This window comes from Corvus hawaiiensis, chromosome 30, assembly GCF_020740725.1.
Source record: "Corvus hawaiiensis isolate bCorHaw1 chromosome 30, bCorHaw1.pri.cur, whole genome shotgun sequence".
Taxonomy (NCBI): domain Eukaryota; kingdom Metazoa; phylum Chordata; class Aves; order Passeriformes; family Corvidae; genus Corvus; species Corvus hawaiiensis.
Genome location: NC_063242.1, coordinates 9416211 through 9437820, shown reverse-complemented (window position 1 = coordinate 9437820; position 21610 = coordinate 9416211). Strand labels below are relative to the sequence as shown.

At 36.0% G+C, this 21610-nt stretch overlaps 1 protein-coding gene across 10 annotated transcripts in view; it reads left to right on the top strand.

Annotated features, from left to right (window-relative positions):
- The window catches only part of SOCS6 (suppressor of cytokine signaling 6), a 123320-nt gene that overhangs the window by 18011 nt on the left and 83699 nt on the right, over positions 1-21610 (top strand). For 2 of the 10 annotated variants that reach the window (XM_048289276.1, XM_048289274.1), the window contains exons 2-3: positions 4154-4270; positions 5263-7173. The exons of 7 other annotated variants lie outside the window; for them this stretch is intronic. In XM_048289276.1, coding sequence (XP_048145233.1) covers positions 5388-6992 — 1605 coding nt within the window. In that variant the 5' untranslated portion in view covers positions 4154-4270; positions 5263-5387 and the 3' untranslated portion in view covers positions 6993-7173. Of the gene's footprint in view, positions 1-4153; positions 4271-5262; positions 7174-21610 lie in introns of those variants that run through there. One more of the 10 variants, XM_048289275.1, reaches the window with a different exon arrangement.

Below are 21610 nucleotides of genomic sequence, written 5' to 3'. Positions count from 1 at the left end.
ACAGTGTTCATCCATTAGCAAGCAAGCCACTGCTGAAACCATCTACTTTTTTTGTTGTTTTCAAGGTAGAAGAGTATGCAATGGAATTTAGATTATTTCATTTAAACACTCTTACTAAAAAGCAGTACAATGTAGGAATTTACCTGAAGCTCAGGGAAGGGAAAAACCTCATCATCTTCAGTGTGCTTATGGCATGTATAGCGAAAAAGCCAAAAGTTGCCATGAAGTGTGTATGTTCTTTTAGAAACTGATGGTGTTTGAAGTAGATATTGAATCTCTCTTTATTTAATGAGTATTTTGTATAGTTTCTGTACTCATATAGCCTGAAACTCTAAGTACATACCAGGAAATACCTCGAGTCAGTATTTTGTATACTGGTTTGAAGAAAAACTTCCAGTGATACAGGCTTCAGTACTGAAGTAAAATTGATGGGAATGGGTATGGAGAGCAACTCCTTAATAATACACATGAATAGATTTAGTATCTTTGGAGAAAATTTAGACACTTATGAATTTCTAAAATATAGCACTTGAAATTGGCATTACCTTAAGATGCTGTTTTTGACACATTCTTCCAAAGAATGCATGAGTATATTTCAGTGAGAATTTGGGGACAGCAGGGGAATGACACCTTACACTTCTGCAGATTAGAATAGGCTTCATTATCTGCCTGTGATGAGAACCTAGTGCTTGTTGTGCCAGGAATGCAGAAACTTATAACTTTCAAGGTATTCTCAGTTATTTTCTTAATATAAAGCTTTATGTTAAAATACAATAAATTGAAATTGTAAATTATGTAAGTCTTATGATGATCCAGTATAAGAATACATATATATTTCTAAGTGAAAGACAGACTTTTCAAGAATGATGTAGGATGATGTGGATTAAAAAAATCAAGTTCAGTGCTCAACTGTTTCACTTTATGGAAATAAATAAGCAGATTAACATTTATTTTAGAAAAGTTATCTGAAGTAGCGTTGACTTAATAATTTGAAGTAATTTTTGTGATGATATTTTTATTAAACTTTTTAAGGACAATTCTTTGTTCAGACATGAGTTGTATTTTGCTTTATGTTGCCAGTATGATGTTCTCTGTCCTCACTCCTAAAAGTTAATCCTAGTTTATTTCTATTGTACTGCATTTTGGCAGCATTGTTTATAGTATTTTTCTCAGGAAATAAATGTGCCTAACATAAAAGTGTGGAAAGATAAGAAATTAATAAAGACAGCATAAATATAATCAAACTTTTTTGTTGGTATACTTTTGCAAACACTTCTTCGAGAAAGATATGCAATTCCAATCTACTGAAAGCATTTTGTAGCATCAAACTGAAACTACTCTGAAATGCTGGAATATTCAAACTAGATTTGCAGAAACTGATATATATTTAAAACTTTCATAATTTTTCATACATCAGTGCTGGCCACCATAATAATTCATGTACGATTGCATGGCCTGCTCTTCAGGTTTCCAAGAAGCAGCCTGTAAAGCGAACTTTTAGCCCAAATTATCTTCACTAATAATTTCACATTTGTATGTGATTGATAAATGTTGCTCTTCCTCCAAGTTTAGTTTTCATTATTTTTGTGTGCACAAAGGGGGCATGGTGTTTGCTGGGTAGTAACCTGGTCATTTTTGTCCAGAGGCCTGGCCTGTATTTTGTCAAACTGCATAGTATTAAAGGTTCTGAGATGCAGAATTTGTGATGAAAGTTCATAAGTTTGAATTTCATTCTACTGCATTATTATGTGCATTACGATCTCATTCTCTTTCTGGATTTGATGAATCTCTCATTTTCAGTCTGTGTGTTCCAGGTGTTTCTGCACACATAGCCATCAGGCTTTGGGAATACATTGGTAGAGTTCAAGTCTGTTTATAGGTGCAAATATCTGCCAGAAGAATTTTTAAAGGTGTCTCTTGTTAGGCTGTCTAATTCACTGTACAGCAGATGGCACTGGAAGAGCACATTGGTTGGAGACTTCAGTCACGCTGCAATTCATGCAAAATACTAGTGAAGCTGTTGCTGTGCTGAGGGTTGTGAAGAAGTTGCATAATTCATTTTAATTTATTCCAGGAAGGGGTGTATGCTGGGGCTCTTCTGCTCCAGCTCTATTAGATGCAGGCTGCAAAGAATTCTAGACTTGCAAGCATATGAGTGTATCATATATTGAGGGCTGTTTATACAGCGTTTTTAAACGCACTGATGTGCAATGCAGAATTAGCTGGTACTTTTTAAGTATCTGCAGAGAGGAGTATCAGGAGTATCAGGATCAGTTAGGGTATTTGACTTCAGGGTGTATTTATTTTCTCCTGTCTTGGATAAAATATGTGTAGGAGGTATCATAGAGTGGGTCTCGTGGAAGACTTGTTTAGAGACTTGCTCTCATGGTGTGAGTCTGCTCAGTTTAGTTTGGAGAGCTTCGACCTGGGCTGTCACTAGATTTTTGTCACCTTCTCATGCATGAATGGACTGGGCTTCTGGATAGATGCATGTTGTTAATGTGCTTTGCAGTTGATTATCAAACCATTCTTATATCTTGACATTAATTTTTACGAGGATACAACTAATGAGCCATGCATTTTATAGAATCTAGAATATACTGAGTTGGAAGGGACCCATCAGGATAATTGAATCCAGCTCCTGGCTCTCTGCAGGACACCCCAAGAATCACACTGTGTGCCTTGAAAGCATTGTCCAAACAGTTCTTGAACTCTGTCAGGCTTTGTTCTCTGACCACTTCCCTGGAGAGCCTGTTCCAGTGCCCAACCATCCTCAGGGTGAAAAACATTTTCCTGGTATCTAACCTAAATCTCCCCTGACTCAGCTTCATGCTGTTTCCTCAAGTCCTGTCGCTGGTCATAAGAGTGAAGATATCGGTATCTGCAGACAGTACCTTCCACAAGGAGGCGGGGATATTTCTGGAAAAGTGGAAATAGTGTCAGCTTGTGGATGTCAGAAGCAGTTGGAGAACACTGGATTTCACAGGTGGAGCTAATGTGACAGTTCCCAGGCTTCTGGTACTACATACACAAAAGCACAGTTAAATTTGTCAAATGAATCAATCCTCTGACTTTGTTAGTTTAGGAGAAGCACGGAATCCTGAAGTTGTAATTTTCACTCATTTTGTAGGTTCATTTAGTTACAGATGACAAAGAGTTCTGCAAATTGGAAAGGTGGCAAAATCCAAATGATTTAGGAATAGAAGGTCGTTGACATTTTGAGTCTCCTTTTAATTGACATGTAAGTCTCCCTTTATCTGCACTTGTAGGAAAGTAAAATAGTGTTTTAACCTTTGAAAATTCATACACATAACTCAGGATTGTCTTCAAATTGTGTAACTGGCGTATGGCGTTTTAGGGTTTCATGACTCCTGATACAACAGGTATCATGTTAAAAGTGGAAAATAACTAGTGAATGTATCATAAAATACTGGTTCTGTTTTTTTAAGGTCTTAATATTCATTTATAGCAAGTAATTGATTCTTAGTCTTTTGTCTAGGAAGCAAGTGTTTTGGTCATGTTTGTTCTTTGCTGATAGAAAGTAAATCAGTTTACAGACAAGAGAAACCTTTTAGTTTCTCCCCATTGAAAGACAGTGTTATTTATTTTGGTAATTAAAAAAATGAAATGGAAAGATCTGAATGTACTCTAAAGATGGACTTGGGATATATTGGCAGTTATGACAAGGACACAGAACCAGTGTTCGAAATAGGTTGCTGAAGATATGACTAGGGTGCAATCCAAGTAAATCAGTCTTTGCTGCTTCTGCTTTTTATGGAGCAGTGTCCATCCCTTCAGCATCAGGGCTTTACTTAAAATTTTTCAAGGTGTTTTGAAATTCAGAATACATAGATGCTTCACATTGCCTTTTAGTTGGCTTTGGATATGATCCTTTAGCCTTTGTGTACTTTGGGGACCACAAAAGTTGGGCTAGGCAACAATAATAGCCAATGGACTGCTCTTTGATTGTAGCAATCATTGTTCTTCCATGCTTTTATGCTGTTTTTGAATACTTATTTAAGAAAACCATATTGTTTAGTTGATAAAACTTACTTCAGTCCATTGCACTGTTTTTCTTGGTTTGCTTGTATTGTGATACCATGGGAGAAAAGTGGGAAGTGCATATATAAGGGCTGTTTTACTTTCCCCTCAGTCCACCAAGGTTGGAAGATTTCTTGAAAGATTCTTAGACTCCTTCAGCTTGCCATGCTTAGCCTGGAGCCAGGCTTGCTGCTGCAGGTTGAGCTGCTAACATCGCACGTATTTGGAGGTACGTGGAAAAACGGCTACTACTAATTGTAGTACCTACTTCTGTGTGAGTAGCAACTTCCCCCTCTTCTCTTTCCCATGTGTTATCCTTTTCTCTGCAGAGCTGTTTACTTTGGACAGTCTAGCTAAAATTAAAACAAAATAAACCAAGCCCCTCCCAAGCCCTCCCAAAACACAGTCAAACCTCAATCAAGAAAAAAAAAATCTAAAAGATCAAATTTGTGGGTACCTGATTCTGCAAGATGCCAGGTGGGAGCAGTTGGCTGGAACTTAAGCAGCTGTGTCCACTAGGTCTTGGCAGAAGTACCAGAGGAAGAAAAGTTCTAATAGTTTTAGGCAATAAGAACCTCTGACTTGGTTTTCTGTGCCTAAAACAGTTTGGAAATATTTTCTTTCACAGAAGTTCAGGAGGGGACTTGCTGTAAATGTATGTTACTTTGCTGTTAATGTCCCTCTATTTTTTCACTACAGTTAGTTTTCCTATAAATATGTAACCTTTTAAATATTACTCAACTTTATGGAGAAAGAGTAGAGAAAGTATAGCCTTATACGACCATGTTTTTAGGACCAATCACAGTTTAACCTGCATGTAGGAATTCTGTTGAATAGAATGTTTTCTGTAGTTTTATCTTCTGTAGTTACTTATGTGGGGTTTTTTTAAGAGCCTTCTGAAAGAGAGGACTGTTTATGTGTTTGAAAATTATATATAAATGCATTAAATATATGTGCCTGTGTGTGTGATATAAGGGATGTGTACATTTCAGAAAACACCATGCTGAAAACAGAATAAAGTTGTGGAAATCTCCAAGGCAGATATAGGAGTTTCATTTTTTGAGCCTGATTGTTTCAAAGTCAGCTCCCTATTTTTACTTTTATTTGATGCCCATTGTTAAAGTACTGCAATTTCTGTTTTTATTGGAGAGGGGGAAACCTTTATAGATAATTTTTGAAATATTTCTTTTGTGAATTTAATTGTTTTGTATTTGTTTCCAGGAAATGGCTCTTGAAGTTAAATGAGGCTGGATAAAACACATAAATGAAGCAGAAGCTGCTCTTCATGTGTTAGGGCTATATCACTGCAAGCACTGCTGATCAGCTGGATTTGGTGACTTGTCATAATGAAGAAAATTAGTCTCAAAACAATTCGCAAGTCCTTTAACTTAAATAAAAGTAAAGATGAAAGTGACTTTGTAGTGGTTCAGCAGCCATCACTAAGTGAATTTGGAAAAGATGACTCCTTGTTTGGCAGCTGCTATGGTAAAGATTTGGCGAGCTGTGAAGTCAATAGTGAAGATGAAAAAGGAGGCAAAAATAGATCAAAAAGTGAAAGTTTAATGGGTACATTAAAAAGAAGGCTTTCAGCAAAACAAAAACAGAAAGGCAAAGGCAGCACACCATCTGTAAGCTCTGCAGATGATGACACATTTTCTTCCTCATCTGCTCCAATAACCTTCAAAGATGTGCGAGCTCAAAGACCTCTGAGATCCACTTCCCTCCGTAATCACCATTACAGCCCAACTCCGTGGCCCCTTCGACCTACAAATTCAGAAGAGACTTGCATCAAAATGGAAGTGAAAGTCAAGGCCTTGGTCCATTCCTCTAATCCAAGCCCAGCACTGAATGGTGTTCGAAAGGACTTCCATGACTTGCAGTCAGAAAATGTGTTCCAGGAACAAAACAATGCATTAAAAAATACGGAATCTCAGAACGGGGACTTGCATCTTCATATTGATGAACATGTGCCTGTAGTTATTGGATTAATGCCTCAGGACTACATTCAGTATACTGTGCCTTTAGATGAGGGAATGTATCCTTTGGAAGGATCACGTAGTTACTGTCTGGATAGTTCCTCACCCATGGAAGTTTCGACTGTTTCTTCTCAAGTGGGGGGAAATGCTTTCCATGAAGATGAGAGCCAAGTGGATCAGGATGTAGTCGTTGCACCGGATATCTTTGTGGACCAGACAGTGAATGGTTTGTTGATTGGTACCACAGGAGTCATGTTGCAAAGCCCAAGAGTTAATCATAGCGATGTCCCTCCACTCTCACCTTTGCTACCTCCAATGCAGAATAATCAAATCCAAAGGAACTTCAATGGATTAAATGGCACAGATGCCCATGTGGCTGAAAGTATGCGCTGCCATTTGAATTTTGATCCTAACACTGCCCCAGGAGTTGGAAGAGTTTATGACTCTGTACAGAACAGCGGTCCTATGGTTGTGACAAGTCTCACAGAAGAACTGAAAAAACTTGCAAAACAAGGATGGTACTGGGGCCCCATTACACGCTGGGAGGCAGAGGGAAAATTAGCTAATGTGCCTGATGGCTCGTTTCTCGTTCGAGATAGTTCTGATGATCGTTATCTTTTAAGTTTGAGTTTTCGTTCCCATGGAAAAACTCTTCACACTAGAATTGAACACTCAAATGGTAGGTTTAGTTTTTATGAACAGCCAGATGTGGAGGGACATACATCTATAGTTGACTTAATTGAACATTCAATCAGGGACTCTGAAAATGGAGCTTTCTGCTATTCGAGATCCCGGCTGCCTGGATCTGCAACTTACCCAGTGAGACTGACAAATCCAGTATCCCGGTTTATGCAGGTGCGCTCTTTACAGTACCTGTGTCGTTTTGTAATACGTCAGTACACCAGAATAGACCTGATTCAAAAACTGCCTTTGCCAAACAAAATGAAGGATTATTTACAGGAAAAGCACTACTGAAAGCTTACGGGAATCTTGCATCTTGCACTTTGGGAACAACAACAACAAAAAGAGATTGAACTACAGTTTACAGACTTTCATTATTATCAAAATCTTTTGCTGCCATAAAAATATTTCATTTTTATGTGTAAAAGAAAAGTAATGCATTTGGATTTATGTTTGTTTTGGGGGGTTTTGTGTATTTTGGGAGGCTTTTTTTTCTTGTTTTGTTTTGTTGGAAAGAATGATCTCAAGTTTATTTTTAGAAGTGTGAAATAGCTATCTTTCATCAATGTGCAGATTAATCACAATGTGAATGATCAAATTCTCCTTAATTTCCCCCAAGTCCTTTGCTGCTATCCACTGTGATTTTTATGCATTGAAAGCACATTTCATGTGTATTCAACGATAAGTAAAAGTCAAATGAAACTTGTTGAACGGATTTTTTTTTTTTTTCTTTTAAAACAAACTCTGGAAAAAAATGACCATGGATGAAGAACATATTGGTATTCTAAATTACTGATTTTACATCTAAGTTAAAAACTGTTTCCTAGTGTCATAATTAGACATTTCTATAGACATAAGCCCCAATATATAGACAGAGCTGTGTGATAAGAACATGGTTATGCAGCATATCTTTGGGAAAAAAAAAAAAGCCTTCCTCCTAAGCCTTGTACTGTCTGTACACTCTTGTTTTTGAGAAGGCTGGTTCAGCCTTCTTCTTGTCTCAGTGTTTTGTCCTCTAAAAATGGCCTTTAAAAAAAAGTCTATGAAAGTCAATGTATAGTACCTAGAAGGAAATTGTGGTGTTGGGGTCTTGTAAAATATTACCTTTTATAATCATGCCATCAGTTAAATAAATGAACACCTACCAGGTCCCCTCTTTCTCTCCTTTTCCTTCCCACTTGCTCTTGCAGAGTAAGAGGGAGGGAAGTTTCCTGAATTTGTTGGACTCTAGGAATTGTTATTATGGGAACGTAAATTTATAAGCCATTTTGGGGATGGAGTAAAACTTCTAATAGGATGATTTCTACCATATTTATATTCAAGCTACTTGAAATTTTATCATTTCCATTTTTCTACTTTTTTTTCCACTTCAGAAAGTACAGTAATACACTAATGTCCCTTAGATAATTTTCCCCTTTTTTGTATAACCTTTGGGGAGGAAAAAACAGGACTGATAACTTCCATTTTATATGGAAGATGTTTAAAATGCGTCTCTAAAGCGCTATTCTCCTAGCCTTTCAAATTATTGGGAAGAGGCGTTTGGATATACAGTGACCACAGAAGATGTTTCAGTTTACTGTCATGAAATATGTTTTGACATATGAAATGTTGAATCAATTAAGTAAGTGTTTATGATATCTGTCAAAGATTCTGGCATTTGAAAAGCTTACAGTTATTCTAAACTTCTGTAGGGAAAAATAGACTTTCAGTGGGGAGTACAGGTTCTACACTGTAATATTTTCATCATGCAAGGTTAATCCATGGCATTTTCCTGTTTTGTTTTGGTTTGGTTTTCTTTTCTCTCATGGTTCTATCACTTTTATGAATTACTTGTTAAAGGGGTCATAGCTGGCTTGGGAGGGAGGCCTGCCTCTGCCTTGGTGAGAGGCCCTTCTTTGCCTGCCTCTACTCCCTGGTTTGTATTTTAGAATGTCATATTCCCCATCTCTGGTAGAAGTGGCTAATGAGTAAAGATCACCTTAGAAAAAAAGGTCCGTCTTTGATACATCTTTCTTGTTTGGGTCATTTTCTCCTTATTTAATCTAGCATTTCTGTCCCCTAAAATGAGTCTTTAGAAGTGAATACAGTATTGCTGCAAGGTGGTGCAGTAGCACTACATCTTGGGTTGCCTGAATTGATAGACAAAATTTATATTTTTTTAATTTATTTTTTTGACCATAATGTTTAACTAAAAAATAAAGAAAATTAAAGGTAGATAAAGACTGCCTTTGCTTTTAAGGGAGGGAGAATAAGGATTTCCTCTTTAGTCTGATGAAGTTTTAAACTTAAAAAATAAAATAATCTAGAGCAGTCTATACATGTAATTTGTTGGCTCTGCCATGGAGATATATGTATGAAAGGATGAATTCTGTTTTCTTTTTTTTCCTCTACTGACTTCTCCCCCTACCCAGTCATGTCCCATCCCCCCTCCCCTGAATCAGGATCACTAACTTAATTCAAAAAGGCACAATAACCTATTGTATGGTACAGTGTTCTGATTCTGTCTGTGGGGAGGAAAAAGAAAATAATTTTTATGGATTTCAGATGCATACTTTTGGAAGAAAACCTCTGGCATTTTCTTCACTTTAAAAATTCTTTCCCCATACTAGAGGGCCTATGCATTCTACAGAATCTTTGAAAGATTATAGTGTATTAAATATTTTCTTTGCCATTTAATACCACTATTGAATACATTAAACATATGTTTATACTATGCCACATGCATTAATTTAGCAGTCATTGCATTGAAACCTAAATATTTGAAGCTATAATATCCTGGTCTTATTGCTGAATTGAAAAACGTGCAAGAACACACATGCTAAAATTCTTGCCCATGCCTTTATAAATTTCAGTTGTTCACTCATAAATGATGCTTTTTTAAAAAAAACCTCTCTGTTTCAGCTGTCATTTTTGAATTGCCTTCCTTGCCGTGTCCTTCATCTGTGAACTTAATCAGGTCAAGTTACCTTTGTCATTTCCCCACCCCCCCATAAAGCTACCATGAAAGGAACAGTTAAAAGTGGTTGAGGTCTAGGATGTAGGAACCATAGAGCACTTTGCTTCCAAATGAAAAATAGTGGTGATATTTCTACTAAGCTCAAAATACTTTAAATCAGTAGTAAGTAGACACAAATACTTATTTTTACAGGTTTCTTTAATCAGAACCTCACAGTACTTTTTCATAATGAGGTAACTGGCCAGCCAGAAGGAACCCAGAAAAAGTACTTTGAAAACATTAAAGATACGTACAATTTCTTATTATAAAGATTAACATAAAAGAAACACAGTAACATTTAGTTATGGGTCAGTTTAGAAGTACTCAGAATAACCACAAAAATTGTGTTGAATTCTGCTTCGTGAAAATTAGAGGAACAAAGTGTCCTTGATAAATAAAAGAAAGATGATGGAGGATATTTTGGGGACCTTTGGAAGTAGATACACTAGGAATAAAAGCTAACAGACTATGATCATTATAGAGTAGAAATATGGCTATTTATTCAGCACAACAGTTTAAGGGTTCAAAAGGTATGCTTTTTATGCAATTGAATTGAGGAAAAATGTTTTTGAAAATGAAACTTTAAAATAAAACTCCTTTTTTGAGCATCTGAAATGATTGACATTATTGATAACACTGCTTTACCAATTAGAAGAGTAGAACAACACCTTATATTTGGAAATAATATATTTGCACAATTTCCTCTGTGGTTTTTTGTTTTGTTTTGTAAGCCAGTGTTATAAACAACTGAAAGTGATGTGTATTCTTTCATCTCTTTGAAGGATATAGCACTTACCCTGCTGTTGACGTAGTGAATGCCATCTTTTTATCAAAATGTAATTCTTTCAGAAGGATCAGAAATGCAATTATTAATTAAACTCTTTGTTCTCAGATGAGCTGACTTTGCATTTTGTTAAAGCCAATTTCTGTGAATATTGACTGCTGGGCTAAGTAAAATCTGTGCAGTTTTTGTTTTGATGCATTTCATCTGTGTGAATACTGGAATTATAAATTTAAAACAGCATACCAGCAATATATGGGCTATGATGAGAAGTATTTCTCTGTTACTGAACTTTCAAATTCTGAGCTAAGATATAGATGAATTAATGATTGCCAATTTAATTACTTTAAATCTTTCTATGACTGCAAAGAATAAAAATTACAGGCATTCTTTATAAATAAAAAATGGCCTAGATGGTAGTTCATAATGTGAAAAATATGGCATTGTTGTATCTGGAAAGTGTTCTAAATTCTACACAGATAATGAAAAATTCTAAAGGAATTTTTTATGAATACCTGTTGGGTTAAAGAATTTTTATAGTGATGATGGAGTGCCATGAAGTTAATACTTGCAATCCAGATTGCTGTAGTTTACACTTTTCTCTGTTTCAGACCTGGTGTGCCCTATTTGTACTAAGCACGCCACAGAGTGAATTATCCAAAGTCCATTGATTTTAATGTGTTTTGGTTTGTAAACAAAATTATAGTAATTTCTTGCACATTTTTGAAAAATAATTGTATAAGGATTTATGTATCTGCTTCTGGATACAGTGTGTAAATAAAAATTTCATTCACAAAAAAATTTGTGGAGTCTTCTATACATTAATGATGTTCTAAAACTGAAGAAAATCCTGAGAGACCTTGTAAAATTTGGGTATCTGACTTAAACATTTAAATTTTAATGGTTACCATTTAAACTATACTGTATTTTTTAACCCTTGCTAGTTGACCTTCAGAATATTTCTGTATACCAGTTATTTTAATTTCTAGCTTTCAAAACAAAACAAATAAATTTGCCAGGATAGAACTAGAATATGATTTTTGAAGGGTCTGCATAAATACTGTATTAGGATAAGTTTTTGATAATTTTAGTTGGGCTTTTTCCATTAAAAATTTACAGAATTTGTAACAAAAGTCTCCATTTAATCCAGATGTACCTCAAAGGTAATATATTGTCTCTTGCCTTACATGCAGCCAAATAGTTCTTACGTAGCTCCAAAATAAAAATTTAGGTATTGTATTGATTGTCATATATTCACTTGATGCTGTTCTAGATAAAAAGAGAGTGAAATTTTAAAGCCTGGGAAGTCACACAAATACAACAGAAGATCAAAGATAAGGAGTGTCTATCTTACAAAAGATATGCGCAATTGTTCACATGTTTTCATGTAGTTCAGACTTGGATCACTACTCAAATTCAAGTGAATACCAGCAGCTGCTTAGGTCTTGGTTATAACCAGGTGTGGTAGTGGTGGTGTTTGTTTGGTTTGGGTTGGCTTTTTAAACAAACAAACTAAAAGCCCAGCCTTGGTAGCAAGTAATTAGTGTTCATGTTGTCCACAGTGGTATGTACTTTTCTGTTTATTCTGTAACTTAGGTCCTCAAACAATAACCAGGACGAATTCATAGCTTTTGCTGTTTAAGAGAAAAGCCCATTCTCCTACTTCCTGCTGCTGGGGCTGGTATTGCTGTATGCTCAGTACATTGTGTGGTTGTTCCCCTGGTACGTGGGGGATCTTGCACGGGTTTTGCTACTAGGTCTGCATGATGTTCTTCTCTATGTTCTATTCACGCCAGAAATTTGGTGAAAAATAAACGTACCCTCAAATGTTTCCATGGTAAGTGGTGAAAGGTGAGAAGTAATTTTTCAGCCACCTGTGAAATTGCATGATCCAGACAGAGCTGTATTTTTTATGCAGTCAAGACGCCTACAGTACTATTTCTACCCCACATTCAATCTTCATAGTTGTGGTAGAAGAGAAAGAATGAGACACTGCCTGATGCAAAAATCTTGCTGAATGTCTAATAATACAACCCTGGGACCAAAGCAGGGCTTGGCAGCCAGGGACTGAATTAAATCACCTTCTGCAATTAAGACCTCAAAACTTAAAAAGCTGCAAGATCTAGTGGAAGTCCTTGCTACTTAGGAAACCGTATTTTGTTACTTTCCCCCAGCATATGCAATTTGCTTGCAGTCAATTCTTTTTTGTTTGTTTGTTTGTTTGTTTCTCCTTTTTAAAGGCTAAGATTCAGCCAATTTTGGCGTCTTTTGCACCATTAGTATGCACTTTGATTTTTTTCTGGTAAGGTAGTAACTACTGCTTTCTGTCAATGCCATGTGAAGTAGGAATAGGATATTGTAGGGAGTGGAGACCAATGGCTATTCGTTAGGCTTTGAGGAATGACTTAGAAATAGGAGTTGTTCTGCCTCAGAGCAGATTCTTAGTTCAACTTCATAGAATGGCTTGGAGTTGGAAGGGACTTAAAAGATTATCTAGTTCAACCCCCTTGCCATGGGCAGGGACACCTTCCACTAGACCAGTTTGCTCAGAGCCCCATCCAACATGGCCTTGAACACTGCCAGGGATGGGACATCCACAACTTCTCTGGGCAACTTGTTCCAGTGCCTCACCACTCTCAAAGGAAAAAAAATTTCCTAATAGCTAATCTAAACCTACTTTTCTTGAGTTTAAAGCCATTCCTCTTCATCCTGTCACTACACGCCCTAGTAAAAAGTCTCCCACCTTTCTCTTAGGTTCCCTTCAGGTACTGGAAGGGCAAAATTAGGTCAGCCTTCTCAGGCTGACCAATCCCAATTTTCTTATTCTTTCCTCATAGGAGAGATGCTCCAGCCCTTCACAAAATAGGTAGGGCGTCTATTATCTTGTGATCATCATTGTATCTATGTCTTAATTCACATGGCTTTTCAGTTTTACACCTTTCAGCTAAGAAAGAAAGGAAAACACTACTTGAATGTCTTAAATTGCCACTGGATACTTCTGTCTTTGACCACGCCACATCAACCAAGGGGCTATCTGGGCTGAAGAGATTTTTGGCAGTGTTGCTTTCCAACAAAATACCTCCCCTTTTCTTCTGTCCCAGCTCTCTGCTTCGATTAGGAGAGAGCAGCTATATTGTACAGTTTCTGGTTGGAGTTTTTGTTTGTCAAAAGGTTTTCTGTGTCCACTACTACAAGCTCAAGTTTCCTCTGAAAAGCATACTTTACTTTCTTGCAGAGCACTTTTCTTCCTTGGTTGTCTGCCCTGTACCACTCCAAGAAGAAAATAAATCTGTGAATGTTTTAGCTTTCCTCAAACCTGATCTTTTCTGAAGAAAAACTCCTTCAGGTTTAAACGGTCCTATTTTGAACTAATGGAAAAGTTACCTGAACTGTTTTAGTCAAGCAGTGTTTTCTGTCAGTCTTATGATGCTGAAATCTCTAAAAGTCTCAGTTTCAAGGCTTCATTGTGCAACAAATTCAAGATACTCTGTAGTTCTCATGAGCATGAAGTTTGGAAATGCAGTGTTCTGAGAAACTCCTGTCTTGCTTGGCTATAGTGAAGGTAGGAAATAACAAAGCACAGGCCCATGGCAGACTGTTTCCTTTTTGTCACTCATCTGTGAGAATTGATAAATTTAAAGTTTTCTAACTTCACCTTATGTTTTCTTTCTCTTCATATACCTTTTCAGTTTCAGTGGATAAATCCAAATTTAAAAATTATCGAATGATGGAAATTGTTACTATTGCTGTATTTTCAGGGAGAATTTTTTTTGTCTGATTACAGGCTGTTACATAAAATTCAATATTGACATCATTAACATCTTCATACCAGTTAACTGTTCATCAAAGAATCATGTGTGGGTTAATATAGTACTGAAAGTGAAGATAACCTCACTGTCATCTTTTGGTACTTAATTTACTGTATATCCAAGTTTCTTATGAAGATAATTTATTGCTTAGTATAAAAGCCATAGCCTCTCATAATTAGATCATTACCTTTTTTCCAAGAGTGGTATTTGGGAAAAAGAAATTTCCTTACATGTAAAAAAAAAAAAAATTGGCGCAGTCAAATCTTTAAATGAACATCAGCCTCAATAAATTTTCAGGTTTAATTAATTTTAAATGGAATCCTAGGACAGTTTCCTATGCATAGCCAAGAAGCAGAATGTTAGCCTGAAAGGCTTGTTTCAGAAACAGTAATTGCTGTTGTAATCTTTAAAGATTAATTGTCTCAAAATCCAGTAATGTATGAATTTATTACATTATTCTAATATAATAAAAGGTTTTCCAACTGTAATACATACAAGAAAGAACTAAATATTACTTTCACTGAGGTTATCCTACTGTACTGCTGAGATGATCTGGTAGCTTCCTAAGATCTGCTAACATCATTGTTTAATGGCAAAAACACGTCTGTCTCAAGAGAATGAAGCAATCCCTGCCTCCAGCCACCCCGAAATCCCAAATCCTTTATTTTATACGTGACTGCCATGCACAGCTGTGAATGTAAAAGGATTGTGAAGGAACTACAACAAAATTAATAAACTCTTCATATTTGTTCAAATATAGCTAATTAGTTCAGTGGCATTTATCACTTACAAATAGATCAGTGCTCAATAGAAGTCCTTGGGTGTAGTTGTTTAATACACAAATGATGGTGTCATTTAAAAGAGATATATTCTGAAAATAGAAGCAATTTTAATGACCCTGAGAAAAGCATACAACATACATAAAATTTTTTTCAAGTAATGTTTCAGTTAATTAGTTATGCTTCCAAGATCCAGTTTCAATTTCGGTCGAGACAGACTTTAAGATGTCACGCCTCCTAGGTAATACCCAAATTACTTGGTGACTTTATATAAATTTACTTGTATCAAAATTAAACTTGTGGTGGGACTTAAGAGGGTTTTTAGTGGAGATGTAGAATTTTTTCCATTGTTGTCAGCTCTGCTGCTTCAGAAATGTTAAAGATACATTTTGCACAGGCTGAGACAGGGAACTGCTTAGTTTCATAGAGATTAGCTTTTCTTAAAATTTAAATAATCTGTTCAGTCATTGGAAGGTCATTGTCCTTGTAAAACTAAATATTTTATAGTATAGAATATGTGATGTACAATGCAATGCAAGGGAACAAAATAGTTACAAAAATAATAGCTTTGAGCTCCTAAAATAAAACTTTGAAGAAAAGTTTTTATAATTTGCTTTTAAAACAGAGATTGTAGTGTTATATATTTTTGTTTTCTGTCATATAATACAGGTTTTAAGAAGATCTACTTGAAGATTAACAGTGTTTTAAAATTATAATTTTCTTTAAAATAAGGAAGGAGAATTATGCCTTACAATGCTGACACTTCTTCATACTCATACCTATCTACCTACCTACCTTAGGGCATAACCATTGTGTAGAGACAGCAGTTTTCTTCAGCATTGTGACTCAGTTCTGTCACTTCTCCTCCCCACACTTCATGCAGCCTGATCATTTACAGCTCAATCTCTCCTGTAGCTTTAATCACTTGTTTTGGTGCCATTTCCCCCAGCTGCCCTTGCAGCATCTCTGACGTGCTCGCTGTGTGGGATATTCCTATTCAAACCTGCAATGTGATTTAAAGGTAACCTCTATCCCTTCATATGGTGGAGAGGAGGAAGAGCAACACAAACATCATACATTTGACTGGCATTGTCCATGCTGTCAGCTGCTCCAGGGTTTGTGCAGCCCTGGGAAGAGGCTCTAGGCAAGGCCGCTGGCTTAAATCCTTGTCTAGTTTCAGAACGTGGTAATGGTTGTTGCTTGACAACCTGAAGGAAGTTATCCTAAAGTTAGAACAGATGAACTATTAGCTTCTAGAAGTCTCTGTAGAAAACTTCCACATATATTAATGCTTAAGGCTTTTAGCAGTCTAAGACAAGCATTTTCCAGAGTTGTCATAACAAGAATAAGAATAATATATAAGAGAAATGAGCTTCCATTTGGCACTGATGATGCTAATCACACTTTACCTGCCCTGAGTTATGACCTGCATCTACTCGGGGTTGCCTCAACCAGCCCACTGTGGATGTAATGTGCAGGTTGCTGGCCAAGGACAAAGGAATTATTTCAGGTGGCTGACGAACTGTGTGTGTGAACTGGGGTCAATGATTCATTGTCTTTCCCAAAACAAGATCTAAGGGGGAAAAGGGAAAGTAGGAGGAAGAGGTTCAAAAGAAAGAAGAGGAATATGTGCTTCATACAGCCAGTCTTGAGGTGTGAAGCTTGTTTTCATGGGTCTTTTTAGATGCTAAGAATGTGTGTGGGCAAGAACACAGTAAGTTCATATGGTAGAAATACTTGTGTAGTTCTGCTAAATGCAGTGATGGCACAGGATGGCTAGGAGGGCATCTGAAGGGCAGATTGTTTATGCGAGGCAAGACTAAATCCCTGTAATGTAGTGTTAAGCTTTACCCAAGATGTCTCCAACTCCTCTAGTAGTGTTTCTTCTCTTTTTTACTGTTTTTTTTTTACTTTTACTTCCTATGCGGGTCATCTTTTCCAGAATTGGGTTCTAATTGGACAAACATAATGTTGAGCTGTGAGGGTCTGTAGTCTGATTCTACACCTGTGCTTATGTTTTTACCTTGGGTGAGAAATTGTAAATCTTGAAATACTGTCTAATAATTCTTGTTTCTATATTTTGAGGTTAGTAGGTATTTTAAGGATGAGTACCTTCTTGATCACTGTGGAAAGGGTCACTTTTTAAAATTTAAGGTAACATTAAACAGAACAGTAAATAATTTGGCCTTTGGAAGGCAAAGGATTGTCCCCAATTGTGGCATCTAACAGATTTTTCGTGAAGCTCTTCTTTACTTTTTTACTGCAAAGCCAGTGTTAAAATTAATTCAAGATCTGCTTCAGATTCATTCTAGCACTGAAAGCTTTGAAAAATATCACATCCGAGAGAGACACTTTATTTGAACCAACATAGAATTTGTGTAGTATAAATATTTCAGCACACAAGAAGAACAAGAGCAAATCTGAAATTATGTTCTTTCTCCTGTGTTTGCCAAAGCAATGCTTCATAAGCATATTTAACTGCACAGAAAATGATAGAAATCTCTATCAGTATCAGAAGAAAATCTGACCTGCTTATCCTTAAAGTTGATTTGAAACATAACGACATATTTATTTCATGTATTTTAATTCTTGCATTGGAAGTTGGTTTGTTTGTTTTAATTTGCTGAGGTGATGAAATAGCTAGGGGGAAATGAAAATAAGGGGGGGGGAATGAAGAAAACATCTTTCATCCTTCTATTTTTATATGCAAGTAAAAAAGAGAAGAAATACTCCTAGAGGGGTTGGAGATGTTTTGGGTAGAGATTAACACTACAGGGATTTAGTCTTTTTTTTTCAGTGTGTGCGTGGCTGAGTTTGATCATGCTGCCCCTGTACATGGTGTCTAAACGTCATAATTTGGCACCTGTATATATTTCTTCTCAAAGGCATTTTGCAGCTTGCTTTCAGAGAATTTCAGAGATTATATTTTCAAAGACCCATCAGAAAACAGTTCTGTGGTTTTGGTTCTTACTCTTCTCTTAAAGATTATATTGCTGTAGAAGAAAAATAGTGAAGTCCAAGATTTTTGTCCTGAATAGTCTTGGAAAAGATCAAATGCTCAGCTAATGAATGGATTAGTGCTTTTTCTCATTGCTTTATGATTCTCAGATATTTCCCAATGGAAATATATAAATAGATTTTGATAACGAACAAAGGGAAGACATATTTTATTCTGAAAGTACTAATGCTGAAGGGCATGTCAAATACTGCAGGGCTTTTTTTCTCGAGGAGAGAAACTGAAAACCACCAAGGATTTTCACCAAAGATTTTTTTTTAAAGTGATGGGAAGTAATTAAAAGTAGTCAGTGCATAATGAGTGATTTCCAAATTCAAAAAGGGTATTAGAAAAATCTGAAGCACTGGGAGGTATAAGAATAAGTCTGGAGTCTCATGCATGCAGAGCCAAAAATGCCTATGCATCACCTGTTCCATTTCAAGGTCAAGGAAACTGAAAATGTTCCGTATTTGGAACTGAGCTAGTCAATAGTACTGCAAGAAAAAAAATCAGGAATCTTTCATATAATAAAAGAAGTAATTTTTATTCCTTTTTTTTTCTAATCTCAAGTTCTAATTTGAGAGGGCGGATATTGTGAAAATGTGGCAATTGACTGAAATTCTTGCCTTTCTCTAGGAATCTGTTGGGACCAGATGCTCATGCTTTTGCTAGAAGGTGATAGTGTTTCATTTTAAACACAAATTATTTTGCAGAGCTGTGGAATTACAAAAGAAATTAAGGATGAGCACAAATTTTTTCTCCTTAGAAGACCTTTTACAAGTTTCAAATCTTGGACTTACAAACACATATTAAATAATCATGATGCTGTTGGCATGCATCTTGGGAAGATGTCAAGAAGTAAAACCTTTTGTATATATAGAGAGGTGATATATTATTAAAATCTCATCTATCCTTAGTAGTAAGATAGTGTAGTATTATATCCTCATATATTCTTAATAGTAATGCATGCTTTATTGTGGAACTATATCTGAACACCTTTTGAGCCAGACTGAAGCTTATGCATGCCTCACACCGATCCTACTTGAATTTTTTTTTTTCAAACCTACTATTTATTTTCTTAGGCACACAGTAATATTAATACAGAAAATATTTTATTACCTCATAAAATCCACCTTGCAGTTCTCTTAAATCCAGTTATTTACAAGCTTAAAGAAGGAAAGTTTAAAAATCAGGACAGAAAAAGAGGTTAATTTTCTTCTCTTTAGTGAACTACTGTACTGTTTTTCTCTCAGCTTTCAAGAAATATTACAACAAACAGTGGGTCTCTGTTTTCTAGTGGAGAGTTTAATGTAGGTACCAACGGCTACTTATGTCTTTCATTTTTTAAAAATTGGATACAGCGTTGTTCATTTCTACAACTTGTCCCTCTGAGGTGGTGCAAGAAGAGGAAAACTCTTCTGAACTTTTCTCTTTCTGTGCAAAAATGGTTGTATGACACAATCAAGGATCTACCAGGAAAAAGGGGAGAAGATATCTCTTCTTCATCAGACCATAATTTGCCTAAGCTTATCTGTAGAAAAAAACCCAAACCAAACCCAACAACCCAACAAGTGACAAGGTTCCACATTTTTCTCCCTTTGTGTGTAGCTATATGTCTGTTTTTAAATCTCAATGCTAATTTTGGCTGAGCTGACACATATGTAACCTTGCACCAGTTGTTTAATTTCCCTGAGTGTCTGTAAGCTTGGCAGAACAACCAGACAAGAACATAAGACCCCTGGATAAAACAGATGGGAAAGGGAAATAAATTTTACACGAAGCACTATGTTTTGAGATGAGTTATTTGAGGGGAGGATGTGAAGCAAGCAATGGGCTGGGTGAGACTCCAAAGAGATCACCTAAACTATCCAAGTAAGTCAATCTACTCAAAGGAATAATCCCACTGAGTTTTTGACCTGAAATGCAATCTGTCCATCCATTTTTGTGCATGTATGGTTGTGCACATTCATGTCTGTGTGGGAGAGGATGCTGGAGAAGTTCAGACAGGTCAAAGGAGCATTTAAGACCTTGTGATTACAATTGTGAATTACTCTCATGCCATCATAAGCAACATGATAACATGCAGACAAATGTTTACTTTGCATGGACATTTCTGTAATCACCTGTGTGTATGAATAGCTTGAAAGCAAAAAAATAGCTTAAAAGTAAAATATAGTAGATTTCTGCATTGCATGTATTAATGAAGTGTTACTTGAATTTAAATAACAAGACTCAGGGCAAGAAACTGCATCTGGAGAAGGAAGCCGAGTAGCTTACTACTGAAGTTAAAGATTTGGCTAAATGATATGAAATGGATCTTGCTTAAAAGATGACTCCTGGAACTCTGTAAACTAGTAAAGTTTTTCTGGTTTTCCTTGTAAACTAAATTACTGAATAAGTATCTTCTGGGCCTGTGTTTCTTACTACGACTTAAGGAAAAAAAATTATTAATGAATTAATGACTGGTGACTGAGGCATGCTCTTATTTTTTTGCAGTCTATAAACACAATTAAAAGAAATTTGAACCAAAAATATAGTCAAGTAGTTCCACTTGATCTTTCTGGCTAGAAAATCAGGAGCAATTAATATAATGACAAATGTTCTTATGACAAACTACAAGTTGATTTAGCAAGACAGTGTAAGCTGAGAAACATTGATGGGGCACTGCAGAGTTCAGAGGCTGTTGTTAGTCAGAATTTTGGGGACAATTACATTTCTGTGAGTGTCAATAGTACTTCATCTGTGTGTTCTATTCAAGGGAGAAATTTGTTCAGCCACAGTCATCAAACCATAATGGAAATACTTCTAAGAAATTATTCAAACCAAATTTTTGTGCCAACTTAACGAAAGTGCTAATTTGTCAGACGGTATGAGAAACGACTTGTGTCTGTCTTGTGAGGGTTTTGGTTTTTTTTAATAATATTCCAATGCCAATAGATATTGACTTGTTTAAGGGGACCTGAATTTGCTAAGAACTTTAAATATCAAACTACTCTTATCTTTGTATTGCTAGGCTTACTTGTCTCTTAGGTTCTGTCAACTGTGATTTCTCTAAGTACATTGATAATAATTTTAGTGATGTTGTGGAGGTGAAAAGAAAAGTAATAAACAATGTACTCAGTTGCGTATTTTGAAGTATGAAATTTATGTCTATCATTTTAGCTTTTCCAGATTGCTGAATAGAAAAAATTAAAAGTGGTCAAACCCCAAAAAATTATGAGACAATCTTGTTCCTAATTAGATGTTTCAAAGTTTCTGATGATACAGTCATTAAAGGAAAAATGGTTTAGAAATTTGTAGCTGATTTCATTACTTCACCATGTTGTAAATTTTGTGTGTTCTTGGAAAGCAATATGGAAAGAATTCATGTTCTGTTCTCATTGAAATCAAAAGTGTGTTGCCTTCAGAGGTGTTAGAATATCACTGAGTATTTTTTCAGATTTCACAGTACAGCCTACTTTATTTTTTTTATGTAATTTAGCAGCTGGAATATGTCTGCAAAGAGGCAGTATCTATGTGCAGGTACTTGGAAGGATTGTCAGATCACTATTGA